Here is a 26,354-nt window from a genome sequence, read left to right as displayed (position 1 = left end):
TCTCTGTTTGCGAGTCAGTTCAGTTCAGTTCAGTCGTGTCCGACTCTTCGGGACCCTATGGACCATATCACGCCACGCTTTCCGGTCTCTCACTATCTTCCTAACATCACATAACTTCATCTGCAGCGCCTCGAGGATGCCATCTAACCATCGCGTTCGCTGCCTACCCCTTCTCCGGTGACCCTCAACCTTTCCCAACATCAAATCTTTCTCCAGCGACTCCTCTCTTCTCATCAGATGACCAAAGTAGCTGAGCTTTAACTTTAGAATTTGACCTTCTAATGAGCAGTCGGGGTTTATGGTCGACAATATCGACCGATTTGATCTTCTGGCAGTCCAAGGAACTCTCAAGAGCCTCCGTCAGCACCACAATTCAAACGTGTCATTTCTTCGGCGGTCAGCCTTCTTCACAGTCCAACTCTCGCATCCATACATCACAACTGGAAAGACCATAGCACGAGTTATACGGATCTTGGTTGGCAGTCTGATGTCTCTGCTCTTTACTAGGCGGTCAAGGCTAGCCATGGCTCTCTTTCCCAAAAGCAGGCATCTCCTAATTTCATGGCTGCAGTCTCCTTCCGGGGTTATCTTGGAGCCCAAGAAGAGAAAATCTGTCACAGCTTCCACTTCTTGTCCCTTGATGCTCCAGGACTTGATGGGGCAAGACGCCATGATCTTTGTCTTTTTAATGTTTAGTTTAAGCCCAAACTTGTCACTCTCTTCTTGTACGTGCATCAGAAGTCTCTTGAGTTCCACTTCACTTTCTGCCATTAAAGTGGTATCATCCGCATATCTAAGGTTGTTGATACTTTTTCCAGCAATCTTCACTCCAGCTGAAGACTCGTCCAGACCGGCCTTCCTCATGAAGGTCTGGTGTCATCTGTCCCCGTTTTAGACGAGTGCAGCCTCTATTATGCCTTCCGATCGCGGAGGTGTTTACTTCTTTTTTTCTTTTTTTTTGCCGCTTGATGTGCACCAAGCCGCCCAGGCGCGGCGGCGCGGAGTTCGAATTATCCGTAGCGGAACCGACTTGCGTTCGAATTAACGGGCTTTTTTATACACAGATCTCTATGGAGCTTGGCCGGACCAAGTAGTATAGTTCGAATTATCCAAAAATTCGAATTATCGAGGTTCGAATTAACGAGCTTTCACTGTACATATTATTTATTATTACCACAGTAAGCGCATAGCTTTAGCATCTTTTTAGAATGTGTCATGACTTTATAGTTTAAACTCCATAGCTCTGAATTGTTCAGGGTCTGGTTAACACAGTGTAGATAAAGTTGTGCCTTCAAAGCATTCTCTTAATGACACATTGTTCCCTTCCTCCCTGCTTCCCCTCCCTCTCTCTCTCTATCTTTCCAACTCCTTCTTCATGTGCAGGAGGCTCTCCAGGTGGCATTGTCTAGTCGAGATCTCAAGAGGCACACACTGCTGGTGAGTATTAACATGTAGGGATAGAGTGAGTGGATTAATAGAGTAATAGATAGTGGGGCATTTGCCCCACTCATTGCTAGACCTTTTCTGCTGTTTATTCTTTTGTGTGAATGTTTATTGTCCACCTCCACATCCTTAGCTTAAACTGTTGACACACTTCCTGTTTTGCATACTGCAGTAAAAGTTTGTTGTTCAGAATTCATGGGACTGGGGAAAAAATTTGATTTATTCGAAGTTCGAATTATTCAATGGTCTTGTAAAAAACTGAAAAGAACAAATTGCAATGCAGTAAATTTATTTGGAGAAAGACTCAACAATCACTGCCTACTTTTTAGATGAGATCAGTGCGAGAGTAGCCATTTTTTGCATTTCCATAAGTGCATTGTTGTGGGCACAGCATTAATTGTGCTTGTCAAAGCATAACTGAGTAAATTAAAAATAAATTGACTGAAAATAGTTTGAAACTGTGTGTGTGGTGCCCAAGATCACATTATGCCATGCCTCTAGTTTGCTTGCATCCAACAGATATCCAAAGCTGTCATCCAGTAAGCCCTTAGCAGCTCGTTGATGCCTGTTTCAAGGAATAACATTCCTGAGCTCAATGCCTCATCGTTCACTGACTTTGCTTCCACAACAAGGAGTGCACTCGTCTCGGGCAAACACTAAAGATGCGGCAAATTCCTCCAGAGATATGCAGCAGTGGGAAATGGGAACCATGCGCACATATAGGCATTGACCTCACATACGCCCAAGAGACTTGGCCAAGCACAAGTGGACAACTTTTGGGACGTCATAAATGTGCCTGCGATGTCATGGTGAATGGTAGTATCTGAAGGCCTGTCACTCACCATATTTTGACTGGTATTCATGGCACATACATGCTAGAAAGTGTTTCCAAGAACTGCCGCCACACAGTGAGCATGTTAAATTGAATAAATCTCGATTTAAAGAAAAAAAATAGTAATAAACCACTGGCTTTATTTCAAGAACTCATATTTAACGCAAATGCCGACTTGTTCTATGCACTAAACACATTTTCCAGGATTGTTGAAAACAGTTTTGTATTCTCTGTAAAAGCTGGTGTAGAGGAAAGTAAAATAGAAACACACCTGTTTGCGGCAGGCAGACATCAGTAGTTCTTAGGGCAGCCTTCAGGAGTGCCAGTCGTTTTAAGGCGAAAGCCTTTAACAGTTCATGAGTGGCGCCCACTGAAAGTGTGCATAGAAATGTGCATGAGATCATCATCATCATCATCAGCCTGACTATACCCACTGCAGGGCGAAGGCCTCTCTCATATTTCTCCACTTAACCAGGTTCTGTGCTAGCTGCATCCACTTGACCTCCACAAACTTCTTAACCTCATCCACCCACCTAACTTTCTGCCGCCCCCTTCTACGCTTTCCTTCTCTTGGAATCCAGTTTGTTACCCTTAGCGACCATCAGTTATCCTCTCTTCGAACTACATGTCCTGCCCATGCCCATTTCTTCTTCTTAATTTCTACTAGAATGTCGGTAACTTGAGCTATTTCTCTGACCCACTCTGCACGCTTTCTATCTCTTAATGTTACCCCTACCATTTTTCGTTCCATAGCCCTCTGGGTTGTCCTCAAGTTAAGTAGAACTCTCTTGGTTAGCCTCCACGTTTCAGCCCCATAGGTGAGTACAGGCAAGATGCAACTGTTGTATACTTTCCTCTTGAGCGATACCGGTAAGCTGCTAGTCATAATCTGCGAGTGCTTGCCAAATGCACTCCATCCCAATCTTATTCCTCTTGTTATTTCCTTTTCATGGTCCGGATCTGCGGTTACTACCTGTCCTAAGTAGACATAATCGCCTACTACTTCCAGTACTTCGCTACCTAATGTAAACTGATGTTCCTTCCCGAGGCCGTTGAACATTACCTTAGTCTTCTGCATATTGATTTTCAAGCCTACCTTTCTACTTTTCCTGTCTACGAGATGTGTCTGTGCAATTCCATAGGATATCGGTGGCATTCTGGTATATAGATGTAGTTGCTATAGCGCACGAGAAAGACACACACAGAAAGTAGGGGGACAGTATGTGGGGGATTCAGTATGTCTGAATCATTTTGCCAACTAGCCCAATTAAGAGCATTGGCAGTCTGGTATATAGTGACCAATAATTATAGTTAGTGATAGATAATGATAGTCAGTGGCGAGAGAGAGGGGATAAAAGTATCTCTCTGCTCTCTAGAGAGAGGGAGAGAGCAAAAGTGTGTCTGGAAAGAGAGTAAGGGAGTCTATCTTTTTAGAGAGATAGAGTAGAGAGGGGAGCAGAGACTCTCTCTTTCTCTGAGAGACTCTCTTCCTCTCTCTCTTTCTCTTGAGGAATCGGGCATTTTATGGATCACAGCAGGGGGCCAAAATGCTTTCTTCTTGCTGCACATAAGGTGACCTAAGCGCTCCTCTGAAATTTCTTGAAAACCAAGGCTCTCATTTCGAACCAAATGGAGGATATGTTTGTGGTGAAAACGTATTGCTGTTCTAGCTTTGTCATTGTCTGCAGCAGAGCAGTGGTGTTTCCTGAATGCAGGGTGTGGGCAAGAAGTACCTGGAGCAGCTGGAGGAGCAGGGCAGGTTTGAGCGGGCGGCCGAAGTGTGCCCGTCAGTGTTTGGGGCGGACGCCCACCTCTGGGAGGAACAGGTGTTCCGCTTTGCCCGCCTGCAGCAGCTGCGCTGCCTGGCACCCGTGCTTCCACGCGGAGGACTGGACCCCACTGCCTACGAGATGGTGCTCAACGAGTTCCTCCAGCTCAACCCGGAGGCTAGTATTTACTACTACTGCTTGTCACCCCTTGCCCGCTGCTGCTGTTGTCAGCCATTTGAATGGAACCAATACGGTACTCGTCATTGTTTGAGAGGTCCTCTGGGTCAAATTTTGCGTATGTGCAAGACTGTTGCTCAGTCTCATTGCCACTAGCCTATTGTAACAAATGTCTCAGTGGGAGAAAGAAAAGATGGATCAAGCATATTAGCTGCAGATCTGCGAATATGGAAATTTCTGAATATGAATCAAATACGAATGTGGCGAAAAAGTGCCTTCAGATATCGAGTCAAATATCAGATACCTGATGAGTGAAAAAAAAAAAAAAAAGGAAAATGGGAAGGGCTTGAAAGTGCAGTGCCGTTAATGGCTGTAAACACCAGCACCGAGGATGGACAACAGGGAGCTGTCTCGACATTAAGATCTTAATAGGTGAAAGGGACATAGAAAACCTTTGCTGCATCTGCAACATGCCTGGAAGCCCTGTGCAGAGCCACAAGATTTGTGTAGCCACATGGCTACACGCTGCATAAGCAAGCATGAAGCGAAGTTGAAGGTGCACTGTACATACAAGCTGTATATAGCCGACTCTTGTCATTGCCTGAATCATTTCAACATTAGCGACAGAGGGTGGGGGATGGAACAGTGGAAATGCAGCATAGGCCACTTGCAATCTACACTGAAGAAGTCAGGAAAATGTGCATTGTACATGTAGCCACAACGGCCCTTTTTTTATTCCTGTGCACACTAAGTATTACACCATGTGTTGATTTGTTCCTTTTTATTTTGTCACATTGTTTATCACCGCTGGTTTAGGCTCTACGGAAACCACTAGGATGATCACTATGGGCAGTTCTGAAAGTTAAATGGTTGAGTATAAATGGTCTGGCATGTGTGTGCAGGCTGAAGGGCCAATTTCCATCTGCTTTTTGCTGAGAAATGGTGTGATCTTGCCAATCATTTTATTCATTCAAACAAAGTGATAAATAGAAAGGCCAGAACAATGCAGTAAGAGTCAAAGTGCAGCGAATTCCCAGCAATCCACAGAACGAACAGCCCCGCTGGGGTGGTACAGGGGTTAGGGTGCTCGACTGCTGTGCCCAAGGATATGGGATAAATCCTGGCTGCAGCAGCCACTTTTTGGTGGAGGTGAAAAGCTACGCACCCATGTGCAATGCATTGTCAGTGCATGTCAAAGAACAGCAAGTGGCCAAAATTCTGGAGCCCTCCACTACGGCACCCCTTTCTCTTCACTTTCACTTCCACCATCCTCCCTTCCCTTATGGCATGGTTCAGGTGTCCATGGACAAGTGCGACAGATACTGCAGCTTTTCTTGCGTATAAACCAAGTTATCAACACAGTTAAATCGCTATGTAACAAACCTCCATGTAGCGAATTCTTTGATATTACGAAGTTTTTCAGTTCCCCACCGCCTCTCCCTTGTATGTGTGTGTGTATTTGAAAACTCCATGTAACAAACATGTTGCAGCTGTTGACCTTGATATAACGAACTCGCAGTGCCGACTATCTCTTAGCTAGGGCTTAATTACTGAAAATTTGGAAGAATGCCGCAAGTTTCTGGACGGTAAAACACGAACTAGCATGAGAGGAATGTCTACAAAAGCAACGAGCGACCACAGTTGATACAAGCGCCGACGGCACATCTATGTGACAAACGTAGCAGTCTCCACTGCTTTCACTTTTGGAATGTAGCACTTCAGTATTTCATGCTTGAAGGCAGCAAAACATGACAGAACAAAAAAAAAAATACATTGCAAAAGTGCGCATCCATTGCTGCCATGTGGTTGCTCGTAGGCTCCTGCGATTTGAGACAAAGTCGGTTTCCTGGGGCGACAGTGGTTGTCGAGCGGGAACGTGCTTGAAGACTCAGGAGCCTCCTCGCTTAGTGGCAGTGCAAACGCGTGCTCTCCCCTAGACTGATTCTTTTTCTACCCCCCCCCCCTTTCCCTGCTCCTTCGAAGATGCATTTCACAAGCTGCGGCTGCTGCCGCAGTTGCGCCGCGCCCTTACCACGATCGCAAAACATTTCACCGCATCTATAACCTCGAATAATTGATTTACTATGAACACTTTTAGGTGGTTTCCCATACACAATTCTTAATCTGGTTTTCGTCCTGTATGGCTCTTTTGAGTCTTCACACGAAAACTGCTTATAACCTGGATGTAACAAACAATTGCAGACATTTTACAATTTTGTTATAACCAGACTTGACAGTATATATATATGTGCTGGTCGATGTCAGTGCTCGTCAAAGAACCACAGGTAGCTGAAATTTCCAGAGCCCTCCACTGTGGTATTTTTTCATAGCCTGAATCGCTTTGGGACGTTAAACTCTGCAAATCAAACCAAACAGGACGAACACACAAACTGTCTTATGCCTATTGCACTTAACAGAACAAGCCCAAGCCATCGACTTCTTTGCGTGAATGTACGATCAGTGTGTCTGCCTCAAATGGCTCACCTAAATAATCAGTCTTTTGTACAGGTTTCCCTGGCTGGAATGCTTATCATAGATAGTGCTTCCTGAGCTTTCTCCTGCCTCTTGTGTGAGGGCCTGTTCCTGAACCAGCTCAGTCTCCCCTCTCCCATGCAGGGGTTCCTTGAGCTCATCAATGAGTGGGATTCATCGCTGTACAGCGTGCCAACGGTGATCAATGCAGTGCGAGACCGGCTCAGCTACGAGCCATCCAGCATGCCTCTGCTCAAAGGGCTGGCCCACCTCTACTCCCTGGAAGGGAAATTCGACCTTGCCATCTCCATCTACCTCGAGTGAGTGATGCAGTGCTAGACATACATACATTCACATTTCATGTGTTTCTAAACTTGGGCTTGCATAGGAAGAAAATTTTTTTTACATTATTTCACTCTATTGTACTTCAGTTACAAAAATTCGAAAGAAGATTGTAAAAGTGACATAAAAAGTCTGTTAGGGAAGTAATGTGGAACTCAAATACTAGTGAATGGTTACGTCTTCCTGTGACCCTGAATGAAATGTATGTCTACTGTGCTGCATATTGCACATCCAAGAAAGTGTTGAACCTCATTATTACAAAGTAATATTGGGCATGAAAATTTATTTCATGCAGTATCCGTTAATGTATGTGCATTGTAAAGAAGTTACGCAGTGAAGGCGTTATGCAGAGACATGGCTGAGAGAGAGAGAGAGAGAGAAGTGCTTTTGCGGACGAGCACTCTACAAGCTAACTCGCCACTGCTCCGGTCCTGACCGCTACCAGTGCCTGAACTCACGTCTAACAGCACAAATTCCTGCAAATAAATCTGCTAATACTAAATGCAAACAAATTGCACTCTAATAAGGACAACACAAAGGTGTGGAAATGCACAATTTTTGAAGGAAAAGCTTGGTATGAACATGAAATCTCTCCTTTTGTTCCATGTTGGAGAGCAAAAACGAACGTTCAAGCAGGGATATTGCCTCCATGCAAAAACAGATTTATTTAAAACTCAGTGCAATCTTGGCCATATCGGTGGCCTCTGCTTTATTTAGAGCTCCCTCTTCTCTTTCCAATATTGTCATCATTACTTACACCATCTGCAGGAATCAGCTGTTTGACGATTTCTTGTTCGGTCAGTTCCGTCACAGCTACACAACCAAGTTAAGATCAGCAGTGATGAAATCCTCAAACGTAGTGCGGGGGAGCGGCAGTTGACACAGTGGCAAGGTTAACACACTTCGAATCATTCTTCATGGCGCCTTTGGAGTGGATGCCTTCAGCCGGCCCAACAACGAAGGCTGCGACAACGTCCACCTTCTGCTCCTGCTCTCAACCAACATAAATGTTTGGTTTTCATTACAAGTGAAACTGCTTTTACATTTCAAGTGAAACTGCTTTTACATTTCTACATTGTCATCTTGTGAAACGGAGTCAACGGACTTGCCGACTACAGCGCGCACGCACCGATCGGTTGGAGTGAGCCGTTGAGGCTAGTTTTTGTTGCTGCCCCTAGATGGCACAGTACATGAACGAGCGAGCATTTAGAAGCTTTTTTGCAGTTGCAGTGGGCAATTGAAATGACCACAATATATCGCATTTTTCTGAAGATTTTTTGAGCGTCTTCAAGTGTTTTTAGCCACTGGAGCTCAAAATCTGCTTACCACAACTGATCGAGTGTCAAATTTTGAAATCTTTATTTCATTATAACGACAGAATTCCCATAGAAATTAAGCATATACCGACTAAATTTTATTTAAGTATTCAGAGACCTGGATTGGGAACAGTTAGGGATAAGCATAGCGCGTTGGGCCAGTTGGTGCATGGTACGGGGAATTAACCCTTTCGCTGTCGGGCGTTTTTTGGCCGTGACACACACCCAGTGTTGGCTTGGTTTCAGGAAACGAGCATATCAGGTAACGATCATAGTGATTTTATATTTTATTATGATTGCCACACAAATAACATAGTCAATGAAATATGCACATTTCAGTGTTCTGCAGGTGTTGTTAATTAACATCATCATCATTATTACCCTGATTATAAATTAGATAAAGGAGGATAATAGAAAAAAAACTGCTCGATACTTAAGAGTCCGAATCTAAGCTCGGCTCGAATTTATAATCAAAAGAGCCATCGCTCCAGTCCGCAGTCCAAGGTCCCACGCGGTCAGCCATCCTAAAGTAACCGCGCGCATGGTGAGCGCACTTTCGGTGGCCCGAACAACAGAAAGAAATGGCACATTGCGAAATAAAGATAACAGAGGGAGATGAAAAGAGGCTAAAACAACCTCCTTTGCTGCTGCTAGCTGCAAGCAAGGGCGCGGCAAAAGAGAGCGAAAGCAGTGATTGAGTCATGCGTCAACCTATTGGAGAGGCAACTTAGCAGACACGGCAACATAATAAAAATTAAAACCTGCAAACCTGCGGCAGATAGCAGAACAATCCTTGAGCCCGTAACCGCATGCACGCGCTGCTAAACGCACACGCCGCATGATCACTTAGCGAGATAGAGTAGTGCGCGCAAAGTGACCGCGCCCCCAGCAAAGAAGGGAGCAAGAGTGGGTGCTATCACTCCATACTCTTCAGTATATCGGCAACCTGCAATGAAGTTTGCGGAGACATGTGGCGCCACCTGGTGACCGACGGGGGCTAATACTGAGGCGGCGCAGAAGCTGACGCCGTGTATGTTGCGGCCGCTGTGTTCCTTCTGCGTTCGCGTTTTGTTATCCCAGTGAGTGTAATTTACTCATTTAGTGACTTCAGTGGTCTCGTGCAATGCTTCGACTACTACGGATGTGAACAAGAATAAAAATAAGCGCAGAGACGACGAGAAAGACTGCCACAATGTAACTGAAATTCGTTTTGTTATGGATCAAATGGCGTACAGATGCGAAGGAGCTAAAATAAGACGATTGCCCGTTGAGCAGAGGAAACGGTATAAACTTCTGACTCGGGGAGTCGCACGATGGTTGGGGCACTCTGCTCAGTACGCGCTCCACGCTGTAAAATCTGGCGTGTACTGGTATATGCTGTGCAAGATCGAGTGGCATTGCGCTTTTAAAGGGCGTAACGCCCAGGAAAGCAACACAGTCGCGCAGCCGCAGCATCGAATTCTAGCCGCGTTTCATCGGAGGCGAAATAAAGAAAAAATGGTCGTGGATCTGTGAACTGGATTTCTAATGCGGTGTCTATTCAAAACCACAAAGCCAAAATATGTTCAAAACTTCTAATTACAGATTTGAATAAGCATATTTATCTGTAAATTAGTTCTTACGGTGCTGAAAAAGTTGAAGTGGCGGATTGTGGCAGCCCGTGATACTGTGTACGCGGAACATGGAACTTCGTTCTATCGTTCCACACCAAACATTTCTTGCACCGACTGCTCAAGCTGTTCAATAGTTTCTTGTCTCAGATGATAGACCGTTCCATCATTAGTAGCAACAGTAAAAAATCCTAACTCTAACGACCTCATTTACGGAAGCTTTGCCATTGAATGCCACCATTTCCTGCCGGCTTTCCCCAAGCTTGAGGTACGGCGGTACAAAATGCATGCCAATTGTTGTTGTTAATTCCAACAATATAGGAGGCCCCCCACTCTCCGCCCCCAGCACGCAGGCCTATGGGACGGAGGCCTGGGCCTCCGCGACTAAATGCCAGGTTTCGTTGATGACACACGCTACAACCACAAAGTGCTTGCAATCGCCACGACATCTGTAGTGGGCGCCGCACCATGCCACCTGTAACCTCCGCAGCACTGTCGAAAGGTGCACAAGAAGAAAAGTGTTCGTCATCGTATTAAACGGTAAAGCGAAACTGCGAGGAAATTATTATGCTGCTGTAATCAAACAGCAAGAACAAAAAAAGAAGTAACAGCGATCACACTCTTCTCAGGTTCTCTCTGCAATTTCAATGTTTGGGTATGAGGTGTGAACGCAATAGGTAAATGAAAAGCTGAGTTTACAACGTTTTTTATTCATTTAATGATTTCTTAATTCATCATCACATATCCGACTGATGCCCTGAGACAAGGAATTTCGTTACAAAAAAAAAAATCTCCGGCTACTCGCGCGAAATTCAAAGTTGTGCGCGCGGGTGTTCCGTCGCGAGCGGCGCGCACTTCGCGGTGACGTTGACACCGTTCACACTCTAAACATGACCATTCTCGAACAGGCGGTGTCTTTTCACCAGTATTGGTTTTCGGAAGTAGCTCTAAAGACATTCGATTGCCTTAAAACCGCAGAAAATGAGAGCCGAAATGCTTCGTGTCGTACAACGTGAACGCAACCCGACCGCACCGGCCGCCTCCGATTACTCGGCACCGCCGTTAGCGACGCTGAACGCTGCACTCCACTAGAGCCGCCTGGCCACTGCAGGTTGCCTATACGTATGAACACAACGTGGGGAAATACGAGCTTGTAGAAAGATATTACAGATGGTGCAGCCTGTCCAAGCATGCTAGCTTTGCGCTCAGGCACGAAGTTCTGAACGCACGATAGAGAACATACCGGTACGTCGATGACTGGGGGAGGAAGCGCAAAAACGTCCCGGTACTTTCGTGACAGCGAAAGGGTTAAACCAGTGGAAAAGATGTGTTCACAAGTAGAAGTTCACAGGACGAAGCTGAAACAATGAAGCTGGTGTTAGGGATAAGGATCGGCGGAGAATACCTTAGTAATCTGCAATTTGCTTGTGACATTGCCTTGCTAAGTATAACTGAGAGGGTGAATTGTAAAGGATGAATTATGGCCTAGAAAGGAAAACCAGAAAAATACAGTAGAATCTCGGTGATGCGAAAACCAAAGGGAGACGAAAATTTTCATATCACCCGAAATTTCGTATCACCAAAAAAACGAGCAAAATCCGTTTTCAAGCCTTCCAACAGGTACGAAATATTTATTTTTGTTGAAAGAAATCGCGTATATCCTTCTGCACCTTTTATTCCACGAGATCTGATAACAGAGAGTTTTGAGAACTGAAAAATTGGGCCGCTGTCTTCTCTCGCACAGAGTCGGAGGTAACGGCACGCCGCAGAACATCGATGGCGTGCATCGTTTCTGCTGCCGTCGGCGGTAGGTCATCAACGCTTTGGTCGTCGTCATCTTTGTCACTGCATGGAATGCCAGGCTGTGATGACGCTTCCTCCGCAATATCTTCAACCGTGCGGAGACCACAGGTGGCGAGGTCGTCGTCCGCGGTGACGAAATCGTCAACGCAACAGTCGACGTCAAGTTGATTCCAGACATTGATGGGAATCAGGTCTGGCACTTGCGAGGCAGTAGCCACAGCGGATTTGAAAACCTCACACTTCGCGAAACAACTGGCGATGGTCGTAGGAACGACGCGATCCCAGGCAATTGCAAGAAAATGCACAGCGTCCAGAAGAGTGATCTGGAGATTTGCGTCCTTCCTTTCAATCTTCGCGAGGAGGCGGCGCACCAACAAAGCTTTAAAATGGTGCTTAACATTCCTTATAATCCCAGCATCCAGTGGTTGCAAATGACTTGTTGCGTTCGGGGCAGGAACACCACCTTAACACTCTGTAGTGTCATTTGTTTTGGATGGGCAGTGCACTGGTCCAGCAGCAAAGCTATTTTTCTGTTGTGACAAGACATCTTGCGGTCGAGGTACGTGACGAATTCCATAAACAAAGAAGACGTCATCCATGCCTTTTTGTTCGCCTTGTAGACGCAGAGCCGGCTGCCTTAAAGCATCGGGGCTTTTGATATTTGCCAATGACTGTCAGTGGCATCTTTTCCGATGCATCGACGTTGCAACAAAACAAAACTGTAATGCGCTGTTTGCTCTTTTGTCCGCCCCGGCAGGCATCGCCTTTAAAGCACAAACTTTTTTCGGGCTGGAGATTGTAAAACAGCCCTGCTTCATCTACATTAAAAACATCACGTGCCTCATATCCCGCTATGTAAGACGGCAGTGCGGTTGTCATCCAGTCTTCCACGGCGGAGGCGTCGACCTTTTTTCCTTCGTCACAAACGGTCTTGTATGAAAGATTATGACGCACCTTGAACCGGTGAATCCATCCACCGGAGGACTGAAAGTCATCAATTCCAAGTGTGAGTGCGATGTCCGCTGCCTTCTCACGAAGCACTTTTCCGTCAATGTTGACGCCGGCCGCCGTGACCTCTCTGAACCACGTTAGAAGAACCTCTTCCAACTTCACATGGTGGGCAGTTTTGGCTTCTTTAGAATTCATCGCGAAGTGCTGCACATTCTGCATAATTTGGTCGCGCTGACCAACGATTGTTGACAACGTTGACAGCGGCAGGCCTAGCTCCTTGGCCATGTCAGTGCGCCTTTTCTTGGGCTCTTTGTCCACCTTATTTAAAATTTCCAATTTGTCTTTAAAGGTCAGCGCCTTTCTCTTCCGTGACATTGCAGTATGATGTATCTTTTCGCGTTGCCGAGATGATCACAAAACGACGCGCTATCAGCGTGTTGTCAGCCTCAACAAACGAGAAAACGAAGCAACGTGTTGCCGCTGCAGCGAAGACTCCGGAAAGCGGAAGAGCGTGGCCTGCGGGGCGGCGGAGAATGTGGAGACGGCCGCAAGGCCGTGCGCACAACACCAATAGCAGAAAGCAACAACGAAATAAAAAAAAAACAATGCGGGGGGAGGGGAGAGAAAGAGAGAGAGCGGGAGAGGGGGGCAAGATATCGCCGCCGCCTTCGCCAACTTCGCTGCTGCCGCGGGTTGCCAAGCCGGTTTTTTCCCGCTGTATTTTTTTTTTTTCTTCTTTCGCGCGCGTGTACCTGATCCGTGCTATCAGTGCTGCGCCGCTGCGCACGCTTTTCTCGCTGTGAGTGTGTGCGTGGGCCTCGACCGGTCGTGATACCGAAGTTCGTATCACCCATAGCGAAAAGAAAAAGTGTTCGGAACATCCGATTTTTTGCCCACTGAACGCAATGCAATTCGGCCAGGGAAATTTATGAATTCGTATCACACCGAATTTCGTATCAGCCGAGTTCGTATCACCGAGATTCTACTGTAGGCATAAAAATAAATATGCAGGAAACTAATGTTCAACGGAAAGAAACTGCAGTTTATGATAGGCAGCGAGGCACTGGAAGTGATAAGGGAATGCTTCTGCTTAGGACATGACATGCAGTAGCCACAGTTCTGGATGATGGAAGTGAAATAACTAGAAGAATCAGATTGGAGTGGAGCACATTAGGCAAGTACTCTCAGATCAGGAATGGAAGTTTTACTAGTATCCTTTAAGAGGAAAGTAAGCTTTATGCTACCGATACAGTCGAACCCGAATATATCGAACTCGAAGGGGATCGCTAAAAAGTTCGATATATCGATAATTCGATGCACAGAAATCGGCTTAAAACCCCACTTGCGATCGTGAAAAATGATACTGTGTTTGTCGCGTAATCAACCCACTCGCATAATAAACCCACTCCCCCCTTTTGCCCCCCCCCCCGAGAATTTGAAAAAAAAAAATAAAGAAAGAAAGCGTTCGATGGCGCTACCCTCCGTTTCAATCGTCACATTCACAGCTCATTTATTGGCAGCGCGCCAAGATGCCACGCAGCGATAACATCATAGCGTGTTTGCGGTGGCAGGGAGCGAACTTGGCAGAGTGCCCGTGATGGCTTGATTGTACAAGCCTGGTTCGATTCATCACGCCGCGCTTAGGGCTGGGGTAGTCCACTCCCACAAAATCATTGGACAGCGTGATAGCTGAAAATTCCGTTTGAATTGAACAATGCTAAAAGTCTGTGTCATGATCGCAGCTGGCCGCGTGCTTTCGTTGATTCATAGATGTAGGAATGGACAAATCTCGCAAAAAAAAAAAAAGAAATTGCTGCTTTTTAACGTCCGCAGCCGCCATAGCATATGCTATGCTGCACATTCAGCATGACGGCAAAGATGAACGACTCCCCTCCCGAACACCACGGCTTCATTGGTTCCCTCTTGTACCTTCATGCACATGGCTTGCAAACATCACGTGCTGGAGCGTGGCAGCGATCGCCGCAGATGTGCGCACCTTTGGGGAAAGGGCGCGGCACTGCCTTAGACCAGCCGTCACCGAACTGTGCCCTCTCATTACTTCCGCACATGGCTTGAAAGCATCATGCGGCAAACGGCCGAGGGTGATGCGGTCGTCTTTGGGGAAGGCGCACCGTCCAATTCGTGGTGCATAGTTCTATATATCAAACGACTGGTGAAATTGAGTTCGATATGGGACGCAGCTTTCCTATACTTTTACATTGGATTTTCAAGGGGATATTCCGTGAGTTTGATATAACCAAAATTCGAATTATCCGTGTTCGACTGTACTCACCTATGGGGTAGAAAAGTAAAGAGAAATAAAAAGTGTCCAACTAAAATTGAGAACCCTAGAGAGAGCTATGGAAAGCAAAATGATAGGTGTAACGTTATGAGATGGGAAGCATTCAGGAAAAATACTAGATATACTGACATTCTAGTTGAAATCGAGAAGAAATGGCCACGGTCAGGACATATAATGCAAAGGCTATATAACTGACGATCATTGAAGGCAACTGACTGGATTTCAAGAGAGGTCAGACGTAGTAGGAAATGGCAGAAAGTTAGGTAGGGGATGAGGTTAAAAAGTTTGCGGGATTATATAGTGGCAACCGACACAGGATTAGTTTAGTTGGAGGGGTATTTGAGAGACCGTTGCCCTGGATTGGGTATAGTCTGGCTGGTGATTCTGATGATTATGAAGAGGAACACTTTTCTTCGGTGTCTATCATGACTAGTGCCTTCGTCTAGTGTTTAAGGTAAAGGTCATATTCAGCTCACCTCCCCCTCAAAAGATGAGAATTAGTACAAGCCTGTTTCATAGTGGAGGTCATAAAAAGCCATCAGGTTCGTGTTTATTCTAGCAGAATAATTAAAACTCTCTTAAGCTCTCAAGGGCACTCATGCTTGGAGTGCATATAGCCAGCACACATTGAAGCTTGGGAGGAACTCTACTGTCATTGTGTGCTTCGAAAATTTCGTGATAGAGGACATTTCCCAGTGCATCAAAAAATATTTGTCATGCCTCGGAAAATGAATTAACATATCCTTATTTTTTTTTAACAAGAATGGGGGCACAATTTTTATTTAATTCCTCAGGAGGATGTGGACACAGCATTCATGAAAACAGTAATCTGTGCACACGCATAGTAAAAATCATCATCAGCAGCAGCCTGACTATACCCACTGCAGGGCGAAGGCCTCTCCCATATTCCTCCAATTAACCCGGTCTAGTGCGAGCTGCATGCACTTGACCCCCTGCGAATGTTCAAACGTATCCGCCCGGCTAACTTTCTGCCAACCCCTGCTACGTTTTCCTTCTCTTGGAATCGAGTTTGTTACCCTAAACGACCATTGGTTATCCTCTCTTCACACTACATGTCCCACCAATGCCCATTTCTTCTTCTCGATTTCCACTAGAATGTCGGTAACATGAGGTATTTCTCTGACCCACTCTGCACGCTTCCTATCTCGTATAATCTTACCCCTACCATTTTTCGTTCCATAGTCCTCTGCATTGTCCTCAACTTAATTTAGCCTCTACGTTTCAGCCCCATAGGGGAGTACAGGTAAGATGCAACTGTTGTATACTTTCCTCTTGAGCAATACCGGTAAGCTGGTAGTTATAATCTGCGAGTGCTTGCCTATTGCGCTCCATCCCAATCTTATTCTCCTTGTTATTTTCCTCAGCGGTTGCTACCTGACCTAATTAGACATATATTTGCCGACTACTTCAAGTGCTTCGCTTCCTAACATAAACTGCTGTTCCTTCCCAAGGCTGTTGAACATTATCTTAGTCTTTTGCATGTTGAATTTAGTATAGTAAAAATAGAGGTGGGTGCAAATATTTTAAAGTTTGAATCATTTGCAAATAATGTTTATATTCAGTTTGCATGGCATTTTTATTATTTATACTATTCTGGCCTCTAGAATATTCAGATATTAAGATTCTCATTCGTCTGAACTCTCGGCGAAACGTCACATTTCCGAATAGCACTTGTCACATGGGCTACTTACTCTTTCATGCAAGAAGTGGCTGCCAAGGGAAAAAGTTAATGATAGGCTTTTGACTGAACAAAAAACCTACTCTTGGCAAAGTTGAGAAATGGAAGGAAAACGATTGATGTTTCATTGCCAATACGGGTCCCTTGACTACGATGAAGCAAAGTGTGAGAAGGTTAGCTATTTAGGGGCGATTTTCGGAAAGAGCAGGTCTATATCTATGGAAGATTTTCTCCTGTCCAGTTTATCGTATTTGGCATTAATTAGATGTACGGTGATTCGATGAGCAAGCGTTTCGGCAATGATGTTTCCTTGGCAATCGCACCTGCCGCATCTCAATCGATGGCATGGCTATTGTCTCGGCGATGTTCCGCTGAAGTGTTTCAGTGAGTTCTGCCTTGGGTAATGTAATCTTGGCGTTGCTTTAGCCTCGTCTTGAATTTTCTGGTTTCACCAGTGCAGGCAGCGTCACAGTCATGACAGGGTATCTTGCAGACAACCCCTGGATACATAGCTGTGTAATGAGGTCCTTGACCCGATAGGGATGTTGTTATACAGTCGAACCCGGATATATCGAACTCGAAGAGGATCGCGAAATAGTTCGATATATCAATAATTCGATACACAGAAATTGACTTGTGACGGCACTTACGATGCGAACTCCCATATCGAACCCATCCTCTACCTTTGCACTAGAGAATTTAAAAAAAAAAAAAAAAAGCTTTAAGGCCAGCTCGCTCACATGCAAGCGATTGAGCGATCTCAGCGACGAGCGAAAATTTTACAACTTGTTGGAACTGCGTCCCTCTCGCCGCTCGAGCCACCGTGGCAGCTCAAAACAAGGTTTCTGTGTCGCCGCAGCAGAAATCGCGAGCGTTTTCGCTTGCATGTCGATGGCATGCGCCACTCCGTTTCGGTCGTCTCATCTACAGCTCATTTCTTGGCAGCGTGCCAAGATGCTGCGCAGCAGCGATAACGTCACGACGTGTTTATCTTTTGATAGCTCCTGCTGGGGACGGAGAGCGAACTTGGCAGAGTGCCCGTGATGGCTTGATTGCACGAGCCTGGTTTGATTACGCCGCGCTTGGGCGGGCGTAGTCTACTGCCACAAAATCATTGGAAAGCGTGATAGCTAAATGCTGTTTGAAGCGAAAAATGCTAAAAGCCAGTGTCATGATCGCAGCTGACCGTGTGCTTTCGTTGATTCGTACATGCAAGGATAAACGACTCCTGCAAAAAGAAAAAAAAAAAAAGCTGCCGCTTCCTAACGTGCGCAGCTGCCATATCTTAGGCTATGCCGTGCATACAGCACAACGATAAGAATTAAGGACTCTCGCAAAAAAAATATATATTTATATATATAAATATATATCTGCCGCTTCTTAACGTCTGCAGGTGCCATAGCACGTCAGCCGCCGTGCACAGAGGGTTTGCAACACACGCCGGAGAAAGCGTTCGACGTTCTGTCTGAAAACGGGCTGAGCTGGCTTGGCGCATGCGTAGCACGTGCTACTGCGACCGAAGGCCGGGAAAGAGAAAGGAGAGAGATAGCTCGACAAAAGAATGGGCACACACTTGCGCTTCGCTCTATCTCGTTTTTCCCCTCTCGTTCCCACTGGTTCTCTCTGGTTCATTCGCGCACATGGTTGGCAAACGTCACATGTTGGCGTGCGGGAAACGATAACCGCAGATGCGCGCGTCTTTGGGGAATGGGCGTGGCGCTGCCGTAGACCAGCCGTCACCTAACTGTCCCTTCTCATTCCTTCCGCGCATGGCTTGAAAACGTCACTCAGCAAACGGCCGAGGGTGATGTGATAGTCTTTGGGGAAGGCACACTGTCCAGTGCGTGGTGCGGAATTCGATATATCGAACGACCGGTGAAATTGAGTTCGATATATGACGCAACTTTCGTATACTTTTACATGGAGTTTCAAGGGGATATTCCGTGAGTTCGATATAACCAAAATTTGATATATCCGGGTTCAACTGTAGTTTGCTTAAAGGGACATGTGCCATGCGAATGGCGTAGTCAGTAAAAATGCAAGTGAAGGTTTCGTGCATGCCACAAGCATACAGTATAGGTGCCAGCTTCTTTGTTCATGTCACAGTTCAGTTTGGCAGGCATAGACACGCTGTCCTGTAACCGCAGCATCTGAGCTGGATAGCCATTCTGCATAAGGTCTCGCCTGACCTGTTTTACTTCTCTTGCTCTGTGCTTTGGACTCAAGGATATTCTGAAAGGGTTGGTTAAACAGTACCGTAGTGATTGACCACTTGTGTCCAGTGGGATTATTGAAAGTTAGGTAGTTTCCGGTGTGAGTGGACTTGCGATAAACTGTGAGCTGTCTCCAGAGAATGCATTTCACGAAGATGTCGAGAAAAACAATGCGGCCATCCACTTCTTCTTCTAGGGTAAACTGGATGCTTTTCTGGAGCATGCTGAGCTGTGAAACAAATTTTGCATGTCTTGCTGGTCAACAACTTACAAAAGACTGCAGGGAGCGGGAAGGGGGGGGGGGGAACTAAAGGAACAAACTTCTGCGGATTCTATGCATTCTAGGGTAAAGTTGGCACATGCAACTGAAGCTGAGGGCACCCGTGTTCCGAAAATTTGTCTGTAAAATGTATTATTGAAGGTCACATACATACAGTAAAAGTTCGGTAATTTGAACTTCACGGGGCTGGAAAAGACGTTTGAATTATTGAAAAACTGACATGAACCACTCGCTTTATATTTAATATATTTGATGAAACACTGGCATTTGTCTCAGGCTTTTTAGACGAGAACAATGCGACAGTAACTATTTTGTCGCGTTCCCATCAATGCTTCATTGTATGCCCACTACTGGGAGCGTCAAAACTGCACTGCTGGAAATTGGTAAGGGCCTCCTTGGCATTCCTAACAGTGCGACACAGTAGCGGCAGTGCCCCCTCACGAGCAGCCTGCATTGCGAGTGAGGTTTCACCGCATGATAAGCACCCATTTTTGGAACGTTGGATTGGTGGAAGAACCACGTGGATGGGGGCATGAAAAACACCGAGAGCCACCAATGATCGTCCGAAACATCATGCAGATGTGATCGGTTGGCTAGCTGATGTGTTGCTTATAGCCGTCATTGCCACTGGCTGGCGCGAACGGTGAGAAGCTCAGAAAAGCAAAGCGAAATGGAAACTGTGCAGTCTGTCTATTATAGGAGACAAGGCTGTCCATGTTCCGTCATGTTAGACGTTGCATGCACATCACAGGAACGCTAGTTCTTCTATGATTTTAACTATGCCACCCTATCTTCGGAGCGCTTCTTTGGCCATGTGCCAAGCACCAAGCCACACAGGTGCAGCGGTGCTTATTTGAAATGATCTGTGGCAGAACAGACTGATGTTCAAATTAACAGCCTTTTTTATGCACAGACCTGTGTGAAGCTTGACCAGACCAAGCAGTGAAATTCGAATCATCCAGAAATTTGAATTATCGAGGTTCAAGTTGACTAGTTTTCACTGTAATAAAGAGGCAGAATTTTAGGAGACGGCAGAGGTCACCAGTTTTAAATGCGGTTCACTGAGGCAAAGTCGCACCTTTATTCAGGGCTTTCTTGCAACACTCGACCGCAGGATCCACAAGCACGGATGCTAATGTCAACTTCACATTGCATAATGACTGACTAGCCACATTAGTCATAGCTCGAATCCAGTGTCATAGCCAGAAATCTGGACCAGAACCCACATAACAAGCCAATACTGAATCCAGTCATGATTAATTGGCTATAGTGCCTTAATGACACTGCATAATGACTAGCCACATTAGCCATAGCCCGAATCCAAGCCATAGCCAACCATGCAATACAGAACCTGTATAACAAGCCAACTAAAGCCAACGCAAGACCAAAGAAGCCCCTGATTGCTTATGCATTACCGCACGTAAGTAGATTTAGGTGCACCCCTCGAATTTTTTTTCCCACTGGAGACGCAAGCACTTGGCGAAGGTACCCGGAGAGCTTGTTCAATGGGAACTGCATGAAGTCCACAACTGGACGAAGCAGATTGCCCTCTTTGTGTCCTTTTAATATGCCATACATGGTAAGAGTGGCACTGTTGTGACATAGGAACCAGTTGTAGATATGACCGTCGGGAGAGATGCATTTGAACACCTCCGCACAACCACGCACACACTGAAGCAAACTGTATGCTACTATGTGTCTTTCACATAAACAGAGGGATGGCCGTCCATTGTCTTGCAGAATCGGTGCAGCAGACGCAGTGTTCTCGCTGGTGCAGAAGCATGGCCTGTACAACGTGGTGCAGGAGAAGCTGGCGTTGCTCATTCGGCTGGACGAGAAGAAGGCCACCCAGCTGCTGGTGGCCTCCACCGACCGCCTGCCCCCGGCCACTGTCGCCGATCGCCTGAGGCCACAGCCACGTGCCCTGTTCCAGGTGAGCGGCCTGTCCCTCCTTTCCACTGATCTTGTTCATTGCGCACTTACAGTTGCAGATGTCTGTAATGACACCCGAATTTCTGCTAAAAGGCTAGTTCAAGCTGGTTTTATTGCTCTGGCACAAAAGCTGTAGTGATGTTGTGTGGCCAAGATGCGTGTGGTCACATTCTTCTAATTTTGTTTATAATTCAAGAAGGAGATGAAGATTTCATTTGGAGATGTAAAAGGTAAATCAATGACTATATGAAGATTTGCAAGCTTTAGTTTTAATATCAGGAGCAGGACAACACAATGGTTTTTCTTACTACGACACTAATGTGTCACAATCACGTTTTCATTGATTACTCTAGCTCGCTAAGGCAACAGAGAAAGTATGTTTGCCATTAGTTCAACAGCCATAAACGTATGCATGTTCCTGGAAAAGAACATTTGGTCTGGGGACACTTCTGTAAAATGGTGAAACTTATGCATTCCTGCATAGTACCCAGAAATGTGGTGCAATGAACAAAATCACGTGAATAGAAAACTCAACACAGGCTTTCTATTCACGTGATTGTGTTCATTGCACCACATTTTTGGGTACTATGAAGCACCAACTCGCCCCTCAAGCTGTTATTTTGTGATGCATTCCTGGGCTGTGGTGCCAATGCTCAAACCCCGTAAGTCCACTTATTTTGTTGTTTTTTTGTCACTGAGCTAACGCTGCACTTGCCCCATGGAAAAACATGGTATTGGCAAAAGACAGAGACCTTACCATCTAGCTAACTATTACTGCCGGGTAGTGAAGTCTGTTCGCGCAGGGTACAGAGCTAACTGCGGCCATTTAATCTGCTGCTTGTCTCCGGATGACCCTTGTGGCTCATGAACCATTAGATGTGGTGCGATCCACTTGCAGTATCTGGACGCACTGTTCGAGCGCAGCCCAGCTCTGTGTGAGGGCCAGCACATGGAGCTGGCCCGCCTGTACGCCGATTTTGCTCCGTCCAAGCTGCTGCCACTGCTGCGCCGCTCTCACAGCTACCCACTCGAGGAGGCCCTGCGGCTATGCCAGGAACGGGAGAAGCTTACCGCCGAGACCATCTTCCTCCTCAGTGAGTGCTCAGCTGCTCAGATGCTCCCAAATGGGCAAGTATACAGTCTAGCACAATTTGAAGGTGATCATTTCTGGCCTAATACTCCGATTAGAAGGCTCAAATACGGTACGTTTTGCTACAATCCAATAACAAATGCATCGGCTTGGCTAGCCAAAAGATTTTTCTTTCTTGCACTGTCATGTTTGTTGGTGACTAAGTGGCAGTCACTCCAGGAAAAATTTCTCTGTCTGTTTTGCTGGAAAGAACGTGATAGCCTTCAAATTGCACTAGACTGTACCCCTATGAAGTACACTACACTGTGCCATGAAGCGCTGTTGAAGCCATATGCAAGAAGGTGACTTGAACGTTCGTATTCTTAGCATACTAACAGGGTGAAAGCCTAGCTTAGAATAGTTTTTTTGGCACAACAGTGATGAGGTTGCATGCAAGATCTTCAGCATGCTTAGTACTGTAGACTCCCTTTATGATGAACTTAAAGGGCGCAGAAAATATGTTCCTCTCATAAATTTATCTGAACAGAACTATTCCTAAAATTGATATGCAAGCTTGCTAATAGTGGCAGTGTATGTTACATGATAACATTTAGTAAAGTAATCTTCCAAAGGTTTTTTTACTTTGACGTCTACCAACAAGGAACTGCCCGAGTTTTCATGTCACATCACACATCCCAGTGACCAGTCAGTGTTGTCACGTCACTGCCAAGCTACCACCTGTCAGAGGCGTGCTCATGATTTTTCTCTCTCAGTGCGCATGCTGACGCCACATTTTCTGGAGGACGGGGCCTTTAACAGTGTCACATTGTTGCTCGTATCCAAATTGCACTTGCAAAACACCGCAAGATGGCAACCTAAAAAATATTTCACTAGATGGCAATAAACGAGCGCCACCTAAATACAAACACACGTCTGTGGCAGAAATGGTGCCGAAACAGTGCAAAGTGGTCAAGGAGCGGCCGACTGAAATCAAAGGACAACTTTCACAGCTGAAGTGGGTCTGCTGTTTCAGGGTGTGCATGAAAGGCAGCAATTGGAATTGACATGGAAGTTCTCCTAAACTTAATGAAATTTTTACTTCTCGGGTGCTATTGCTCTTTCTATTCATTCTTCTGCTAGATCCTCCTGTGCACGAACTCGACACCTCAGGATGCAGCCAGTCTCCCTCTATGAATGGGAAGGCACAGTTCTCTTTTGCGATGCTCAAACTGCTGCAAGAATTTTTTTTTTTTTTGTTTTACTTCCGTAAATTTTAAGATTTTATTTGTTTTTGTGCACATATGCAGTTGATTTATTCTCTTTCATTCTTACTAGACGAACAATAAATCAGAACTCTATTTTGCAGACACCCTCTCCATTGTCGTAGCTATGTAATACCCCTGCCACAGGAGTAGTTTTAATGTTCATTTAGTCAATGTAGGTCGAACTCAATGGGTATTGGCTACTGCCACACGGCGGTCTTCAATAACCATTAAGCTCGATGGGCATTGACTCAATGAGGTCTGCGAATGGCCATTGGAATCTCAAGGGACATTGAATGCAACTCTAAAGTCATCATGAAGTGAAGAAGATGGCATAGAAACTAAAAAAACAAAATATCTTTTTTGATTGAATAACAAAATTTTAGGCTACAATTAATTCAAGTCATTTTTCAGCAGTCAAGATGGTTGCTCTGCAGAATGTATGGTAGTCAGATGGCAGCAAGCCAACGCTGTATTTTGCAGCGCAGTGTGCTGCAGTGTTTCATCCTTGTTTGAACTTGAGTGTGCTGTGCGACAACCAAGACCAAGAAGAGCCTCACAAATGCTGCAAGAACAGCTGCTACGAAGGCAGTAAATACGACCACCGAGTTGTGACAGCTTCTCCAGTGCTAAGTTAATGATTCTGAAACGACTGAAACAAAGTGTGTGTCGTTAGCCTATCGTCATTTTACCTGTGGGTTATGCCAAACTGTGAAGTATCGAATGCGCTTCTCTGAACAGACTTTGAATTAAAAATAGCACCCAGTCCAGTATCCGCCTCATTTTATTCTACAGTTAATAATTTTACTCGACGTTACCTGTAGTACCATCTGTCGGATCACACACTCACTTCACTACCCAATGGTCATTGGAGTTTGCCATGTGGCAGCGATGCATCTTAGTGGCCCTCAAAACTTCGATGGCCATTGACTCAGTGAGCTTTGAGATAGCCCGTGTGACAGGAGTATTAGACACCAAGTGTGAACAGCACCATGTCATAGCCATTGAAAGGAGCTAATTTGATTGCTCAGTTACACAAAACCTGTTGAGGCAACACCTTGAGCATTCGTATCCATCCATTTGTTATCATTGCTTTTTTTGCTTTCTTCTTTCTGTCTGTGCATTTCTTGTCCTACTGTACATGCTAGTACTTCCTTCAGGCAAAATTGAATTTTTGAAAAAGCCCAAGCATTTTCTGCATTTTTTCAGGCTTGAATTGAAGGCAGTTTTCAGCTTCATCCCACGCACTGCATGATTTCCTGCACTGCAGAGGTAGGTGCAATGCAGGAAATGGTCTTAGTGAAATTCCATGCAGCAAACTGAGTGATGTCACTGTGAGGCATGCTGGGTGTGTGTAGCATCCACCCTTTAGACCGCACCGTGAAGTGCTCTCAGAGCCCTGCTTGTTGCCAGCCGCTGTCTTAGTGCCCGTGGAATGGTAGCAGTCTGGTGCACAGGTTGCTTCCAATGTGTGTTTGCTGGGCACCTGGCGGGGGTTGGTTAATGGCCTTGTGGTTGAATGCAGAGCGCATGGGCAACACAAAGGAGGCCCTGAAGCAAATCATGGACAAGCTCGGGGATGTGCACCAGGCCATCGCCTTCTGCAAGGAGCATGATGACGCCGACCTCTGGACGGACCTCATCCAGTACTCGCTCGACAAACCCCGTGCGTGTGTCCCATTTCTTTTGGGTTACACCGAGTGAACGGCTGGGGAACGAGGTGCTGCCACATACTTGGCACGTGCCATTTGCCGGAGGCATCGATTAACCACGAACTAGTGCACTGAACCACGAATGGATGTACGAAGCACTTGCTGCTGATTTTGTTATTTTGCTGATAGGGAGGTGTGTTTATTGAATGGAAAGGCACAGAGGTCGGCCGAAAAACTGAGCGCCTGCTACTGTGCGCCAGGTAAAAAGGAAAGGAGAAGAAAGAGGGTCATGATAGGTGATGATGTGACGAGAAGAAGTATGACCTAAACATACAGGCACAGTAACTTGTCTCACCAGTGTGAGCCCAGTCCCATGTTGCTTAAGAAACAGCAAAAAGCCCACATTGCCTGCAAAGCTTTCCACTTGTCTGGCCAAGCACCCTGTAGTGAATTCTCCGAGAGTGGCCTGTCCAAACTGTCCAAACGTTTCAAGGAAGCAGCTAGTAGTATCCTTTTGCATGCATATGTTGGGCACACTATGCCGTGCCCCCCCTTACAACCCCCTTATACCCCTTTATTGTAATGTCACAAGGACCAGCGAAAATCTTTACTATATCAGTGGTTGGTGATAACATGGCCCTGAAGTTGCCGTTTGGTAACTAAATGGCTGAAAACACCTTGTTGCTTAATTATAAAAACACTCTAAAATACCTTCCATCTCTCTCTTATCGTCTATTCGTCCCATTCTTGTGGAAGTATTTCTTAAGCATGAGAGCAATGTGGCTATGAATACAGCTGAGTTTGATTTCATGTGAAAGCCAAAGCATTGCATGAACACGGCATCATCTTCTGCTGTTTCTGACGGTAAGAAGAGAGTAGAGGAGAAATGCGCACGGCAGTCAAGTACTGCAAAACCGCGCATGCCGCACCTCCAGTTCTTGCCACTACTGCCTCGTGATGCACAGTGCTGTAAATATTCGGTCGTTTCTTCCCTTTCCTATTTCTTGCTGCACTTTTACTCACCTTTAATTTGTGAAAGGATCGCGCCGCCTTCTTTCTATGCTTGTAGACACTTTACTTTCTTTTTTTTCTATGCGCTGCTTGCTTTCCCTCATGGCTTCAAGGCCTACATAAAGTTGGCTTCTCCTGAATGCTACTAAGCCTAGTGGTAAAGCCATTTAAAAAGAACACACGGTGTTGTTGCTTTCTTTTTTTAAAAAACAAGATTGC

At 45.7% G+C, this 26,354-nt stretch overlaps 1 protein-coding gene across 2 annotated transcripts in view; it reads left to right on the top strand.

Moving 5' to 3' along the window:
- lt (vacuolar protein sorting-associated protein light) overlaps positions 1 to 26,354 on the top strand; it is a 101,239-nt gene that overhangs the window by 50,312 nt on the left and 24,573 nt on the right. The window contains exons 13-18 of one of the 2 annotated variants that reach the window (XM_084595537.1): positions 1,384 to 1,437; positions 3,991 to 4,221; positions 6,838 to 7,013; positions 20,950 to 21,142; positions 22,040 to 22,235; positions 24,998 to 25,138. In XM_084595537.1, coding sequence (XP_084451663.1) covers positions 1,384 to 1,437; positions 3,991 to 4,221; positions 6,838 to 7,013; positions 20,950 to 21,142; positions 22,040 to 22,235; positions 24,998 to 25,138 — 991 coding nt within the window. The remainder of the gene's footprint in view (positions 1 to 1,383; positions 1,438 to 3,990; positions 4,222 to 6,837; positions 7,014 to 20,949; positions 21,143 to 22,039; positions 22,236 to 24,997; positions 25,139 to 26,354) is intronic. The other variant, XM_084595538.1, reaches the window with a different exon arrangement.

This window comes from Amblyomma maculatum, chromosome 2 (assembly GCF_055883805.1).
Source record: "Amblyomma maculatum isolate TAMU_Amacu chromosome 2, ASM5588380v1, whole genome shotgun sequence".
Classification (NCBI taxonomy): Eukaryota; Metazoa; Arthropoda; class Arachnida; order Ixodida; family Ixodidae; genus Amblyomma; species Amblyomma maculatum.
The sequence above is the reverse complement of the archived record's forward strand: the minus strand, read 5'-3'. Positions and strand labels throughout refer to the sequence as shown.